The sequence below is a fragment of the Coffea arabica genome, chromosome 2e, assembly GCF_036785885.1.
Source record: "Coffea arabica cultivar ET-39 chromosome 2e, Coffea Arabica ET-39 HiFi, whole genome shotgun sequence".
Classification (NCBI taxonomy): domain Eukaryota; kingdom Viridiplantae; phylum Streptophyta; class Magnoliopsida; order Gentianales; family Rubiaceae; genus Coffea; species Coffea arabica.
The window spans coordinates 63,643,960-63,656,623 of record NC_092313.1 but is presented as its reverse complement, the minus strand read 5'-3'; the positions used below and the strand labels follow the sequence as shown (position 1 = coordinate 63,656,623).

The window sequence follows — 12,664 nt, the reverse complement described above, 5'->3', positions numbered from 1 at the left end:
TTTACAAATATCCCAAAATGGAAGGTTGCCTTTGTAGTTTTCCCACACTTAAAAAGAAGCAGCAGCAGGCGGAACTTGGGTGCCGCCCAATTGAACCTTCCCTCCTCCACCCTGCATTCTCTTGATTCTTCAGATATCACCCTAAAGGCTTCCCTTGTAAGGTAAACCTAAAACCCTTTTCTCTGCTTTTTCTTCTTCATTTTTTTTCTGATTTTCTGTTCTTTGTATTTCGGTGAAAGTTGGAGAAATTTTTTGTATTTTACCATTGTCTTCAGTATGGGATTTGCTTTTGCGGTATTGTGAATTATAGCTTACTGACTTCAATTGGAAATTTGGCTGTTGGATGAACAAGAATTTTTATGTTTTGAAGATCAAAAATCAGATTACTTTCAGGGAAAATCAGCTTCAAGAGTCAAATTAAACAAGCCCTAAATTTGATGTGATTAATTAATGAATATTTTGTGGGAATTTGATGAATTTATAGCTATTAGTAAAGCTAGAACTGAAGGTTAACAGTTGTATATTCTGTTGAGATATCAAAAAGTAAAATAGTAAATGGTGTAATAGAACTTTTCTCGTTAAAATGCTTATTTGAAATATGAACTGATTACATTCTGATTTTCAGCTTAACAAGTTGGCTTTTACTGATGTGCTATATTGAAATGATATATACCTACCTGAAATGAATTGAGCATGCCTAACACTTTTGCCTTTGACTTGGCTTATAAGGCTTTCCCCTTGTATGTTGATTTCTTCTCATTTTTTAATAGAAGTCACCTTTCTTAATGCTGTCTCTTGTGTGTGGAGGGAAGGGTTTAATTCCAGATTCTTGATGTCTTTCATGAATTTCGAATAGAGGAACTCAACTGCTTACCTACCTGATAATTTCCTGAGCTGTTGTGAATAATCTCTATTTATTCTATTTCAACTGCTTACTGCTGATGTGGTTATATAATGTGCTGAATCTCAACCATTGAAGTGCAAAATTTTTATATGATTGTTTAAGCCATATGGTTGGTGGCTGATAGTTTATGGAATGATGTATTGGTTATGACCTCAATGTAGGTTGCTGATACACAGAATCTTTTTGTATATGTTTTGAAACTTGCAATCTAGAAGGGTTAGGTTGATTATTGTGAACGATTCCCTCTTTTGATGTTCTCTCTTTTCCTTTCTTGCATCTGAACATTTGACTAATTCCTGTATGTGATGGGAGGTTTGCCTTGTGTGGATTGGGTAGAGCTTCTTGCTAGTGCACCAGAGACATCCATAGAGCCTCTTTTGAAATGATTGCAAGCATGATAAAATCACTTAGATGTTGCAGGAAAAATGAAACAGACTCTGTGAGAGTTAAAAGTTTGGTTTGGAATAACCTTCATCGAATGACTATTAACTTTTGTAAGCAGAATCTGTCTGTCCCTATCAAGTCTCCTAGATGGCCCAATATACCGTAAGCCTAAACAAATTATCTGCAGAGCAGGAGAGAAGAGGCTTGTTAGCTGGCACAGAACAACAGAACAAGCATTTCTCCTTTTCAGTGACCTTACTAAAACAGGAAAAAGCCTTAAAATAAGGATAGAATGCTTTGTCTGTTTTGATAAGCTGCTTTGCATTTTAAAATTGCTATGTCAAAGTGGTTGAGGTTTGCTTGCAATCCTGTATAAGAATAACTCAAAGGACCTTGGTTTCAAATATCATGTTGGGATGTACATGTGTATGAGGTGCATTTTGTTTCTTGTTCCTAGAACTTTGTCAATTTTTCTTAGCTACAATGCGATGGAATCAACCCAGAAGTGAACCCCACTCCCCAGTTAAGATGACAATTTCTTTTAATCTTCCTGTTCTCAATACAGCCATGAACTGTCAGACCCATAGTAGTCTCTCCCTCCCTTTGCATAACAGCTAAAGATGGATAGATAAAATGCCAACTTCCACCACCACCACCTTTTGCTATTCTACATTACTAATATTTTTCACGACTGTGTTCCAAATGCACTTATCTATAATCTCTAATGGTTTTTATTGAGTGCAAAAGCGTTTCCTAACCTACATGTGTTTGTCTGTTTTGCTGGCTGAAGAAGTTCAGTATTGCTGAATTCACTATTTAGAAAGAGGCATTTTAATCAAATTACAGTTTTGTACGTCTTCATATATATTTGCTATTCACTTACGTCCTTGGATTTTTCTTCTTCGATCCCCTATTTGTACATGGTTTAGTTATTTATCAGAAGGAGAAAAACTGATGCAGGCTAGCAATAGAACGTGAAATATCTTGATGATATATACTGTGATATATACCGTGCTCTAATTATTGACTGATGCAGGAATTTCAAAACTTTCAACATGGAAGATCAAAATACAGCATCTTCAAATCCACTAGTTAAAGCTACCTTTAAGCTAGGATCCGAAACACATTCTGTTGATGCTAAAAAGGGAGTTCTCTCCGAGCAATTAGTATCAATGAAGGAGCAGAGCATGATAGTACTGAAGGACTATATAACCAAACACAATGTTCCTAACGATGTTCCTGATGAACCAGAGGAAGTCTCTTCAGATGATGAGGGTCAAATTCCTCCTGTGAAATCGAAGAAGCGCAAGTGACTTGTCTCATTCTGTTCATGCCTAGGTACATTATAGGCGCATGCTTGAAAATGGTTTTCAATGAAATTTTAACCAAGCCTGTAGGTTGACTCTGCTAGACTATATTATTGTACAACCCCCAACCCTCCCTTTCTCTTCTTTCTTTTTTTTTTTTTCCCGCTTCCCTGAATGAGCTTCCACTCTTTTCTGGACAATGATAGGCTGCTTGGTATCTTGAATCGTGATGCTAGAAACAATCTCATTCTGTAACATCTGATATCTAATGTGCATCACCTTAAAAGACAATTGGTTGGTGTATATAGCAATTCCCTCTTATTTTGGCTTCCTTGAGATATTTCCCTTTGCCTTTTTGGGGATTGTTAAGTATAAACTAAGATCTATCTGGATTCAGGAACACATGATAAAAATATCTCAATTTGCGATATCGATCACATTGTCAAATTTAGAATTCATTTTAACCTTTCAATTGCAAAATTGGGAAATAATTTTCTTGTACAGTTTAAATGGGCATCACTGTTGAAAGTGAAATTATGAAAAATCATTGGTCTCAGAATGAGAACCAAAATCCTCGTCATTGTGCAAGTTACTACATTGAGGATTTTGAACAATGAAAATCTGTGGAATTACTTTAGCAATTTTACCCTAGAAGTATGTAACATTCCTTCTTGATCACCCATTTGAAAGTTGAAAACCTCTCAAGGCCTAATGAAACATAAAGTAACCACTGTATGAATGCATATCTTCAGATCGTTTTCTTGAACAAAATCTATTAACTCCAGCTGATTTTTTGAGATTTTCACTGCATTCAAAAGCACTCTTTGCAAACAAATCAAATCGAATTGAACTTTTATACTATTATGGTCTATTTAAACTTTTAGGTTCGAATTTGAACTGCATACGAATTTAGGTTTTAAGATCTTATTCGATTCAATCTAATATTTGATATGCTCAACTTTGATATGAAAGTGCAGAATTTTTAAGCTTTAATATTATTTTACCAATAGCACATAAACAAAATCAACATAATAATATAATAACAGTATAATTTTATATTGAATATCAATAAATTTCTTGAATTAAAATATACAAATTATTTGAGTAAAATACCTTAATCGAATCTTACTTCTTGTTTGAATTATAGTTCGACCTTATCAAAAGTCCAACTCAAATTAAGTTTGAACTGTTTGTTAAGGTCTAATTCATTTACAACCTTACTTTAATCTCATGTAAAATTCCTCCTCAATTCTAGACCACATTTAATCCATAGTAGATACCAAATCATTATCAATTCTATCGTTCTAATTTGCGCATCAGCAACTTTTCTACTCTGCATCCATTTCTTCTCAAATTTATTGGCAGTATACAACAATCCATAACAGATTTGGCCCATCTCAATCACAGCCCTATATTTATCTCCATTCACTACCCTTGTGAGGGCCAGCCTTATTTGCTGTTCTTCAAAAACCAGTTTTCGGAAAACTCTCTACATTATTTAACCATCATTTCATCTCGCATACACACTTATAAAAAAGTGCTACAGTAATGTTTTACGCAAAACTTCTCGGTTAAAAATCCAAATGGAGGCAATTTGTTAAAACCTTGAGGGGCTGTTCTTTACAGTTTCCCCCATTAGGCCAATTTTTTCATAGCATTTGGCAAATACATATAAGCACTAGAGAATAAGCCCAGAAGGTCCAAAACAGGACCTTATCAAGAATGTCCTTATGCAAACCACCTTTCAAAAATATTGGCAAGAAACTATGAAACAAGCAACCAACTCCTCCTACAATAGTTGGCAACCATGAGTGGTTTAAAACTCTACTTGGATGTACGTCAAGCGATCAAATCCTTTTGCCTATATTCTAAAAATTCAGACTTTTCTGAAAATGTTGTCAGCAGGTACGTAGGCATCCGTCTGGACTGGTGGTAATTCAGTTCCCTCCGAGTTCTCTTTGATCTCTTCAGTCTCCCCTCCCCCTAATGTATAGTAAATGTAAGTTTATCGTGTTCGAAAAAAAAAAGAAACTATGAAACAAGCAACATGTTGATGTATGGTAGTGAGTAGCTAGTGAACAAAGTAAAGGATTAATGTACTAGTCTTCTTTGCTGGCTAGGTTGTTTTTTTTTTTCAATTCTTTTATATTTCTCTGCAAAATTCAAAGGCTTCATTGCTCCTCCTAATAAAAAATAAGGAAAAAGAAAGGCTTCTTTACATGTTTTTGGAAGAATAATTGTCCAAAGGAATTGATTTTACATCTCTAGTCATCACACCTTAGGCATAATTTCACAAACGTTGTACTTATATGAGGTATTTTCGCAATTTTGGGACCTGTAATTTGATCTTAATTTTTTAAATCAGGTATGGAAAATCAATTAGATATTAAACAACTTTCACCAAAAAACTGGTTTTGTTAACTCATTTTTGGAAATTCTATCGTATATAAAATTAGTATTTCACACATACAACATTAGCAGTTGACAAATGAATATTACACACGTAGAAATTTCTAAAGCATGGACGGAACTAGGGAGTAGCGGAGAGGGGTGCTCTCCCATGTTTTGAAAAATTAAGGTTGTGTTTGGATTGCATTTTTCGTGATTTTTCATGGAAAAATTACTGTAGCGATTTGATATATGTGAGGGAAAAAGGTAATAGGGAAATGTGATCACGGAAAACGACATAATTTTTCGACAGAAACCGGCAATCCAAACAAGGCCTAAAATTTTCTCCCTTAAAAAGTTGAAATTCTTAAAATAATTTTATGTATATCTAAACCTTTGCCCTTGAAAAAATTACAATTATTTCAAGTTATATACTTAAATTTTAGTTGAATTAAAGTTCATCCCCTTAAAGAACATGTTCTGGTTCTACCTATGTTTTGACATATAGACTTTCATAAACAACAATCCTTACGATTTTAACTTCAAAGCAAAAAAATTCACTCGAAATAAAATATCACCTTCTACTATGTCCAAAAGAAAAAAAAAATTAAAGATCAAGCGATGGTGAAGCGGAAAATGAGATACTAACTACTAAGTGGATTAAGGTTTTTTTTTTTATATATAAATAATTTATCATTTTTAAAAAAAAAATCTAGTAGAAAAAAATGTATTTCTAAAAACAAAAAAGAAAAGGTAAGAAAAGAAAAGAAATTGTTTTCTTTTTTCTTCTGTCCGAAGCATTTGACCGTTTAAAAGAGAGCAAAGACCAGAATTACGCGGTTTTGTTCACTTCCTCGCTCTTCTCTCCTCTAGTTCAAATTCCAATCGTCAATAAAAATCAGCAGCTAAAAAAGAATCCGAAAAAAAAAGGAAAAAGGAAAAAATGGCGGACGGAGGTTTAACAATTTTGGACGGAAATCAACTGAAAGCCGTGGACTTGAGTCTGCCGTCACCTGACGGCGCCGTTACCGGAGCTCAGCTCTTGGAGTTGGCAGAATCGAGAGTCTCCGCCTTTCTCTTCGGCCTCGCATTGCCGGAGAACCTCAAGTCCGCCGTTCTCCGCCGTCTCGAAATTGGCGATGACTTCAGTAGCTTCAGCGCTAAGGAGCTAGATCGCGAGAATGCCTCCTCTTTTCTTCAGAACTACGTCTCGATTGCCGCTGATGAACTCAAAGGTGACTGTTGACTTTTAAAAGTAGTAAATATTTTCTTTTCCATTAATTTCTCTCTTTTTGAGTTGAGGAATTAGTGTGCTTGAATGTTTGCCCTCTAGTGCTAAATCCATTTTTCTGAATAGAGTGAATGACTGGAGCTGATGTGGTAGCTACTGATTCGAGTTATCCTTGCCAAACATATTATTTGGGGTGGGGGGAAATTGACATCGGGTTTGAAAGTTGTTGGAAGGGCACAATATTTCTGGTTTCAATCTTCGTGTGATCAAAGGGCTTGATCACTACTTCTGTGCTCTAAATTCAATCAACTTGTTTATGGTGTGTTCCGAAGGGAACATGGAGATCCCCTACTTCTAATAAATGCATATCAGTGGAAGCAGACCATCAGTCTATGGATTGGTCTAAATTTGAATCTGATTTATTTTAGTTCTTCTGCACCATTTTTTAGTAATATTTGAATCTCTATAACTTTTGCATGCAATTAATTTGTAAGAATCACCTGCTTAACTAGAAATGCGATGTTCTACCATTTCTAATTCTACCTGGAAAAGGCTTTTTTCTTTAGTTTGCTTCATCAAGTTGAGCGACTCATAACATCAAGGCATCATTTTGTCCACTTGCTATCAGCAACTAAATAAAATACTTTAGTTTTTTTTTAAAACAAATTTTGGTTTAAGCCTTTTGCAACTATGCTGTTAGGTTGATTTCCCCTGTCTCAGTCTTACATGCTCTACGTTTTTTTCTTTTTTATTTTTAATCTGGACAGAAAGAAAGACCTAGTGTCGGTGAAACTAAATCATAAAGTTCTTATGCTTTACATTTTCATATTCAGATGATCCGATGGTCTTGTCAATTTTGGATGGAAAGGCGCTTCGAATAATTTTGGAGGATGAAGATGATTTTGCGATGTTGGCTGAGAATCTTTTCACAGATTTAGACATAGAAGATAGAGGAAAGATTAGGAAGAGTGAGATACAGAATGCTCTTCTTCATATGGGCATTGAAATGGGAGTTCCTCCCTTTGCAGGTTCTCTCTCTCTCTCTCTTATGGGTGCATGTGTTTGTGTATCCATGTGTGAAGTATGTTATTTGAAATCTAGTATACCCATTGAGTGCTCTATGCCATGGCATGTATTGTTGGATTCAGCTAGATTCTTAGGCCTTCCATAACTTTTGCTGTATATGTCTAGTTGTTTGCATGTATGCTGAAGTAAGACAGATATTGATTGGCTACACATAGCCTTTTCTGCAACTACTTGGAGGTGGCAGCTTCATAGTGCATCTGTGCTCTTTTTCTTTGTTACCTTGAATTTGATAAAAGCAAGAGTTTTAGTTATGACATAGCTATTTGACATAGCTATTTGTGAACTTCTTGGGAAGATTTAGGATCTAGTTAAAATTTTATAGTATTCTGCCCAGTTTGAGTTTGAACTTTTTCAGAAAACAAAATCACTACAGTTTCCAGAGTTGATAAGGACTAAAAGAGTATAATGTATAAGATACCCTTTGCAAAAGCAATACATTACAATTGTTTCGGCTTCATATCCTGCCTGACTGAGTAGTAGACCAAACTATCCACATCTACATCGAATAAGTATGCATATATCAGTGAGCTATATTTTGAATGACAGAGGACTCGGAGTGGAGCTTGGAGAACTTAATAATATGCTTGTTCTTCCAACTTCATTTTGTCAATAACATGCACCAGTGAAGAGATGACTTATCTTCCCTCTGATTTTCTGTTTTTGCACTTTGTACCTTCCAGATGTAAACTGTCTTGGGGTTTAAGCACACTCTCCATGTATGTGGTTCTTTTACTTTTCTGTTTTTCTTAAGATCAAGTCTCGGTTTCGTTCTGTACATATCTCATGTATTACCAAGAGCCGGGGAGATTTTAGGACCAGTTTGAACCTCTGAAAACTCCAGTTATTTGTTTAATTTGGTCTTAAAAGATTAATAGAGTTGTAAATGAAGATTTCATCTAATCCGGTTCTCTCTCACTCATTTTGGCTCTTGGGTGCAATTCCCTCAAAAAACTGTACAAATTAAATCTCTCAAATTTTTTTGTATCTCCCTTGTAGCTCTCAAACAATTTTATTCAAGAACAAATCAGGCTTATTTGAATAATGAGTTCGATGTTGAACAAATGTTTGAGTTTTTTCCTTGCCACTTCCATGATTGTTAAAGCCATCATGTCGAATTCTGCACCATATTTTCTGTTCTGGATTGACCGTATGTTGTTTGAATATTTTTCTTATTGAGTACTTGAATAACAGGACATAAAGTCATTTACATTCTTTTGTTGTTTCTCTTGTTGTTATCGGATGTGCTTATACCTCTAATCCTTCTGGCCTGTTTTGGGGCTTTAGCCTGTAGAAAAGAATCTATGGCACATTTTGGTGGTGAAGGGTGCGGGAAAAGGCTGTGGTAATTTAAGATGATATCAACTATTTGACATGTCCATGTGCACTTTCCTCTCTAGTCTCAAATATTTTGTTCAGCCTGTAAATCTTGAATGTCTCGCATATAGCGTTACACAAGCACCAAATGAATCTTCAAGAAACTATGTTTTCAAACTTCCAAACAGTATAATATTCTTTAGTTTTTCAATATGTCAATTGACTCCATGAAATTCCATTTAGTTTTTATAGTTTGTCATGCAACAACAGTCTGCTGATTTTGATAAGAAGAGGTTAGGACAGGAAAGAAACAATTGAACAAATTGGTTGATGTATGGGCATCCATACCTATGGAGGGAACAGTTACTTAATTTATTAACCTAAGTTTTATTGTTTCTCTTATATTATTTCCATGTAGTGTAAGAGTCTCAGAAACAGTAATTCACACAATTGTAGTTGCTTGCCTGCTCACCTGGTGAAAAGATTTACTTCTATTTTGTTCATATACACAACATATATAATTAAATGACAACAGATTTGAGAGGGACGCCAAAAATTACTATTCTTGTTTTTTTTGATGTGTTGCCTCAAATAGAATCTCATCATGTTACAAGTGACAGATCTTTATGGTGTTCCTTGACCAAGGTACTTTAGTAAATAAGCTTTAGGAGTATCAGGGCAGTATCTCCATCCGTAAGACTCTGAATTAGACACACTAAACTTTTATGGCCTTTCTGGTCTTTTATTCTATTTTCTTGATGCCTGTTTAACTTGACTATTGGACAGTTTGTTTCAATATGTTCTCCTCCATATTGAAGCATTTGTATATTTGTACTTTGTTGGTATCTTTGATTACATCGAATTACTGTTTCAAGGGATGGCGGACAGGCATAGTGCTTTGGCTGTAATGTTTGTTGAACATCAAGAGCTCTTTGAATAGTGACTTTTAACCCCTTGGGCCACAGCTTGCACCTAGTTGTATAAAACCAGGGCTCAATTTTTCATCTGGTCATATTGTCATGCTTATGTTAATTGTTTTAAACAGATGCAAACCGGACGATTGGCTGCTTTTTCTTTCCTACTAAGAATCTCACTAATTTTCAGTTACTGCAGCATCATTTAGTTCGTAAACCTTTTAATGTTCCCTGAATTTTATGGCATTTGTGTGCATTAATATATCTTAAAACTATGCCGTAAACCTCTTCTTGTTATCTACATTTCATGGCTTCGATATGCGCTACTATATTTAAAAAAAAAAAAATACCATGATAAGTTAAATAGATAGACCAAATACTGATCAAAATACAACTTCCCACTATAAAAACTGAGAGGCTTTTCTCTTTATTGTGGTATGCCATAAATGTAAGATCCTGGGTTGTATCCAGAGATGGTTGTGTACTGAAAGTGGGGCTTTGAGTTAATTGAACTTCTGCTGATCAAATATAGTGTGCTTGATATACATGTACACAATCAGTATAATTATCTGTATATTGCTGGATTTTTAATACCTAATTATTAGTCTAAGATGAGATTGGCCAGTATATTGTGTTATAATTTAGGACCCAACTGTACAATTTAATTTCCTTTTCATTGAGATATTCTGCCATTGACATGGAAGTAAGAAAACAAAGGTTAAAATATAAGTGAAGAGACCATCTAGATTTATTGCTGCTAAAATTCCCATGATATTACCAATCGAGTTTAATTTCTGTTTCTTCATGGACTTAGTGCATAAGCTTAAATATGTTCCTTGGGTTCAGATATAGTAACTTCAGCTATCTGAACCATAACTTTATTGCTTATTTTACTTAGTAAACCACAGTTTTTTGAAAGGCCTCATTTTGTTCTCAGAGTTTCCTCGACTAAGTGACATTCTGAAGAAGCATGGAGCTGAAGGTGAAGAAGAATTGGGGCAAGCACAATTTGCACAGCTATTGCAGCCTGTGCTCCAAGAACTTGCAGATGCTCTTACTGAAAACCATGTTGTTGTCGTACAAAATGTGAAGATCATTAACGGATCTCAGCTGCGCAAGGTATATTAACGAAGTATGGAAAATGAGGCCTTGGACCAAAGTTTAGGAAAATTTTGTGGCCGACATATTCTCTTCATAGCTAAGCAGGCCTGGAAAGTTGAGTGCTAGTTACTTATATTGGACATATAAGTTGTACTGAGGGGTAGTTGATACACAAGAAACTTCGTGCTGAAAATATCTTAGAAGGCCAAGTTTTGTAAGAAGATGGGCTGCTGTTGCCCTAGGAAGTCAACAATAAAACTCATCCATGGTATTATAAATTCACAAAGTAAAACTTTGCAGCCTACCCTCCCATCAAAGAAACTGGTTATGCTCCCTAGCATAGTAGAACGATATTCTAAGCTAGCATAAGTTGAAATTTCTGCTAAATGACCATTTATGTTTTTCAACCATATTTTTCCTTCTCTTGCATTTACAGAACTTCTCCTGTTATTTTTGCTTCAGTTATGGTTGTAATACATACCTATGTGTTGAGGAATTATATTCATCATCTGCTGAAAACTAAGATATTCATTTTGCTTATTGATCGTGCAGCAGATTCATAATCCATCTAGGAAACTAGAGTAGTATTGAATATCTATGCAACAATGTAACTAATATGGAGGCGGTGAACGTAATGCAGGTTCTGGCTAATGAAAAGCTCTTGAATGATGTTGTGGACAAACTGATACAGGAAAAGAATGGCCAAGCAGATGCCAAAACAACCAAAGAGTTGATAAGGTCTTTTCTTCAGAAGAATGGAAAGGATTTGGGATTGCCACCTCTTAGAGCTGATGAGATGGTAGTTCTCCTTTATGATGCGGTTTTTGCTGATGTCGAGGAAACAAAAAATACTCCAGGATCAGAAGAAAACTTCATGGTTGTCTTGAAGGAGATTCTTGTGAGATTCGCAGAGCAGCTTGAAGCCAATCCAGTATTTCATGATCTGGGCATCTGAACTAGTGAAGATATCCATCTACTTTACCTTGTACTTCATGAACTTCTCTTTCATATTGTCCTTACTGCTTACCCCAAACTTTCGGCACAATATACACCATTGTTAATGTCGTATAAGGATAGAAACTTGTAATCCTAATTTCTGGGCTGGAACTCTATAGGATCTTAAAAGTAACCGGTGGTGTAGATTTTCATGAATATACATATGTTTCGAGTGATTGATACAATGATACAGAGTATGCAGTTGACTATCATATTAGTACTTTTTTTTTTTTTCTTGCGTGTTCTGTTTTTGTTAATTTGTTTAGCTCTTGCATTGAAGGGCATAACTTCCTTTTTAAAGCCATCCTGCACTTGACTATTAAGACTTTTACTGGCTTTTAGAAACTCCCTGAACATAAAGATGGAAAAGGTGCACTTTTGGTTCCTTTACTGTTAGCTGTCTCCTTTGGGTGAATTTAGTGAAACGAAAGTGGTAATTCAATTTTCAGAACGGATAAATTGTATTGCATAAGATGCATTAAAAATAGACACAAAAACATATTTAAGTTATACAACAAAGTTAGAGACATAGTGAAGAGGATGATAAGAAGTAGAGACATGGTAAAGAGAATGATAAGAAGTTTTGGCATTCTTGTTAAAGAGTAAAGAGATATAGGACTAGCAAACTTTGTACTTAATAGAACTAGCAATTACATTATTAGTGCACAAGCAAAAACCGCGATATCTCTTTTGCTCTGCTTGGATTGTCCAGTTTTTTTGTTTTTGAAATTTATAATAACGAACTCCAAAAACACTTCAAATACGCATGATCTCAAATTCTCCCTCTGTTTTGAAACTCGGATTGGACCGGCCGGTCGAATCGGGAACCGGCCAAGTGTCCGGTCTGAGTCATGGTAAAAAACCGGAAATTTAAAGCCCGGTCAAAGCCGGTCAAAAATCGGGTTTGACTGGAAAAAAATCGGTTTGTCCAGTTCAATGGGCATTTAAAAAAAAAAAAAACTCAATCTTTTCAATATTATGTTTTGGCCCCCTAAATTGTTAAAACTTATTAATATACCTCAAATATTTCATATTTTAT

At 35.1% G+C, this 12,664-nt stretch overlaps 2 protein-coding genes across 2 annotated transcripts; both read left to right on the top strand.

Moving 5' to 3' along the window:
- The first annotated feature begins 36 nt into the window (after positions 1-36).
- LOC113732644 (uncharacterized) lies at positions 37-2,926 on the top strand. Its single transcript, XM_027258562.2, has 2 exons — positions 37-161; positions 2,325-2,926. The coding sequence occupies exon 2, from the start codon at positions 2,344-2,346 to the stop codon at positions 2,599-2,601; it is 258 nt and encodes an 85-aa protein (XP_027114363.1). The 5' UTR covers positions 37-161; positions 2,325-2,343; the 3' UTR covers positions 2,602-2,926.
- A 2,894-nt stretch (positions 2,927-5,820) lies between these two features.
- Positions 5,821-11,837, top strand: LOC113732643 (uncharacterized). The gene is made up of 4 exons (XM_027258560.2): positions 5,821-6,218; positions 7,048-7,242; positions 10,466-10,647; positions 11,270-11,837. The coding sequence occupies exons 1-4, from the start codon at positions 5,927-5,929 to the stop codon at positions 11,582-11,584; spliced, it is 984 nt and encodes a 327-aa protein (XP_027114361.1). The 5' UTR covers positions 5,821-5,926; the 3' UTR covers positions 11,585-11,837.
- The last annotated feature ends 827 nt before the right edge of the window (positions 11,838-12,664 follow it).

What these genes read in the sequence shown, in the direction of transcription:
- LOC113732644 (XM_027258562.2), top strand. Translation starts at nt 2,344, where the DNA reads ATGGAAGATCAAAATACAGCATCTTCAAATCCACTAGTTAAAGCTACC.
- LOC113732643 (XM_027258560.2), top strand. Translation starts at nt 5,927, where the DNA reads ATGGCGGACGGAGGTTTAACAATTTTGGACGGAAATCAACTGAAAGCC. An exon ending in TGCCGCTGATGAACTCAAAG is followed by an intron (nt 6,219 to 7,047) that starts GTGACTGTTGAC and finishes TTTCATATTCAG; the next exon opens with ATGATCCGATGGTCTTGTCA. An exon ending in ACGGATCTCAGCTGCGCAAG is followed by an intron (nt 10,648 to 11,269) that starts GTATATTAACGA and finishes AACGTAATGCAG; the next exon opens with GTTCTGGCTAATGAAAAGCT.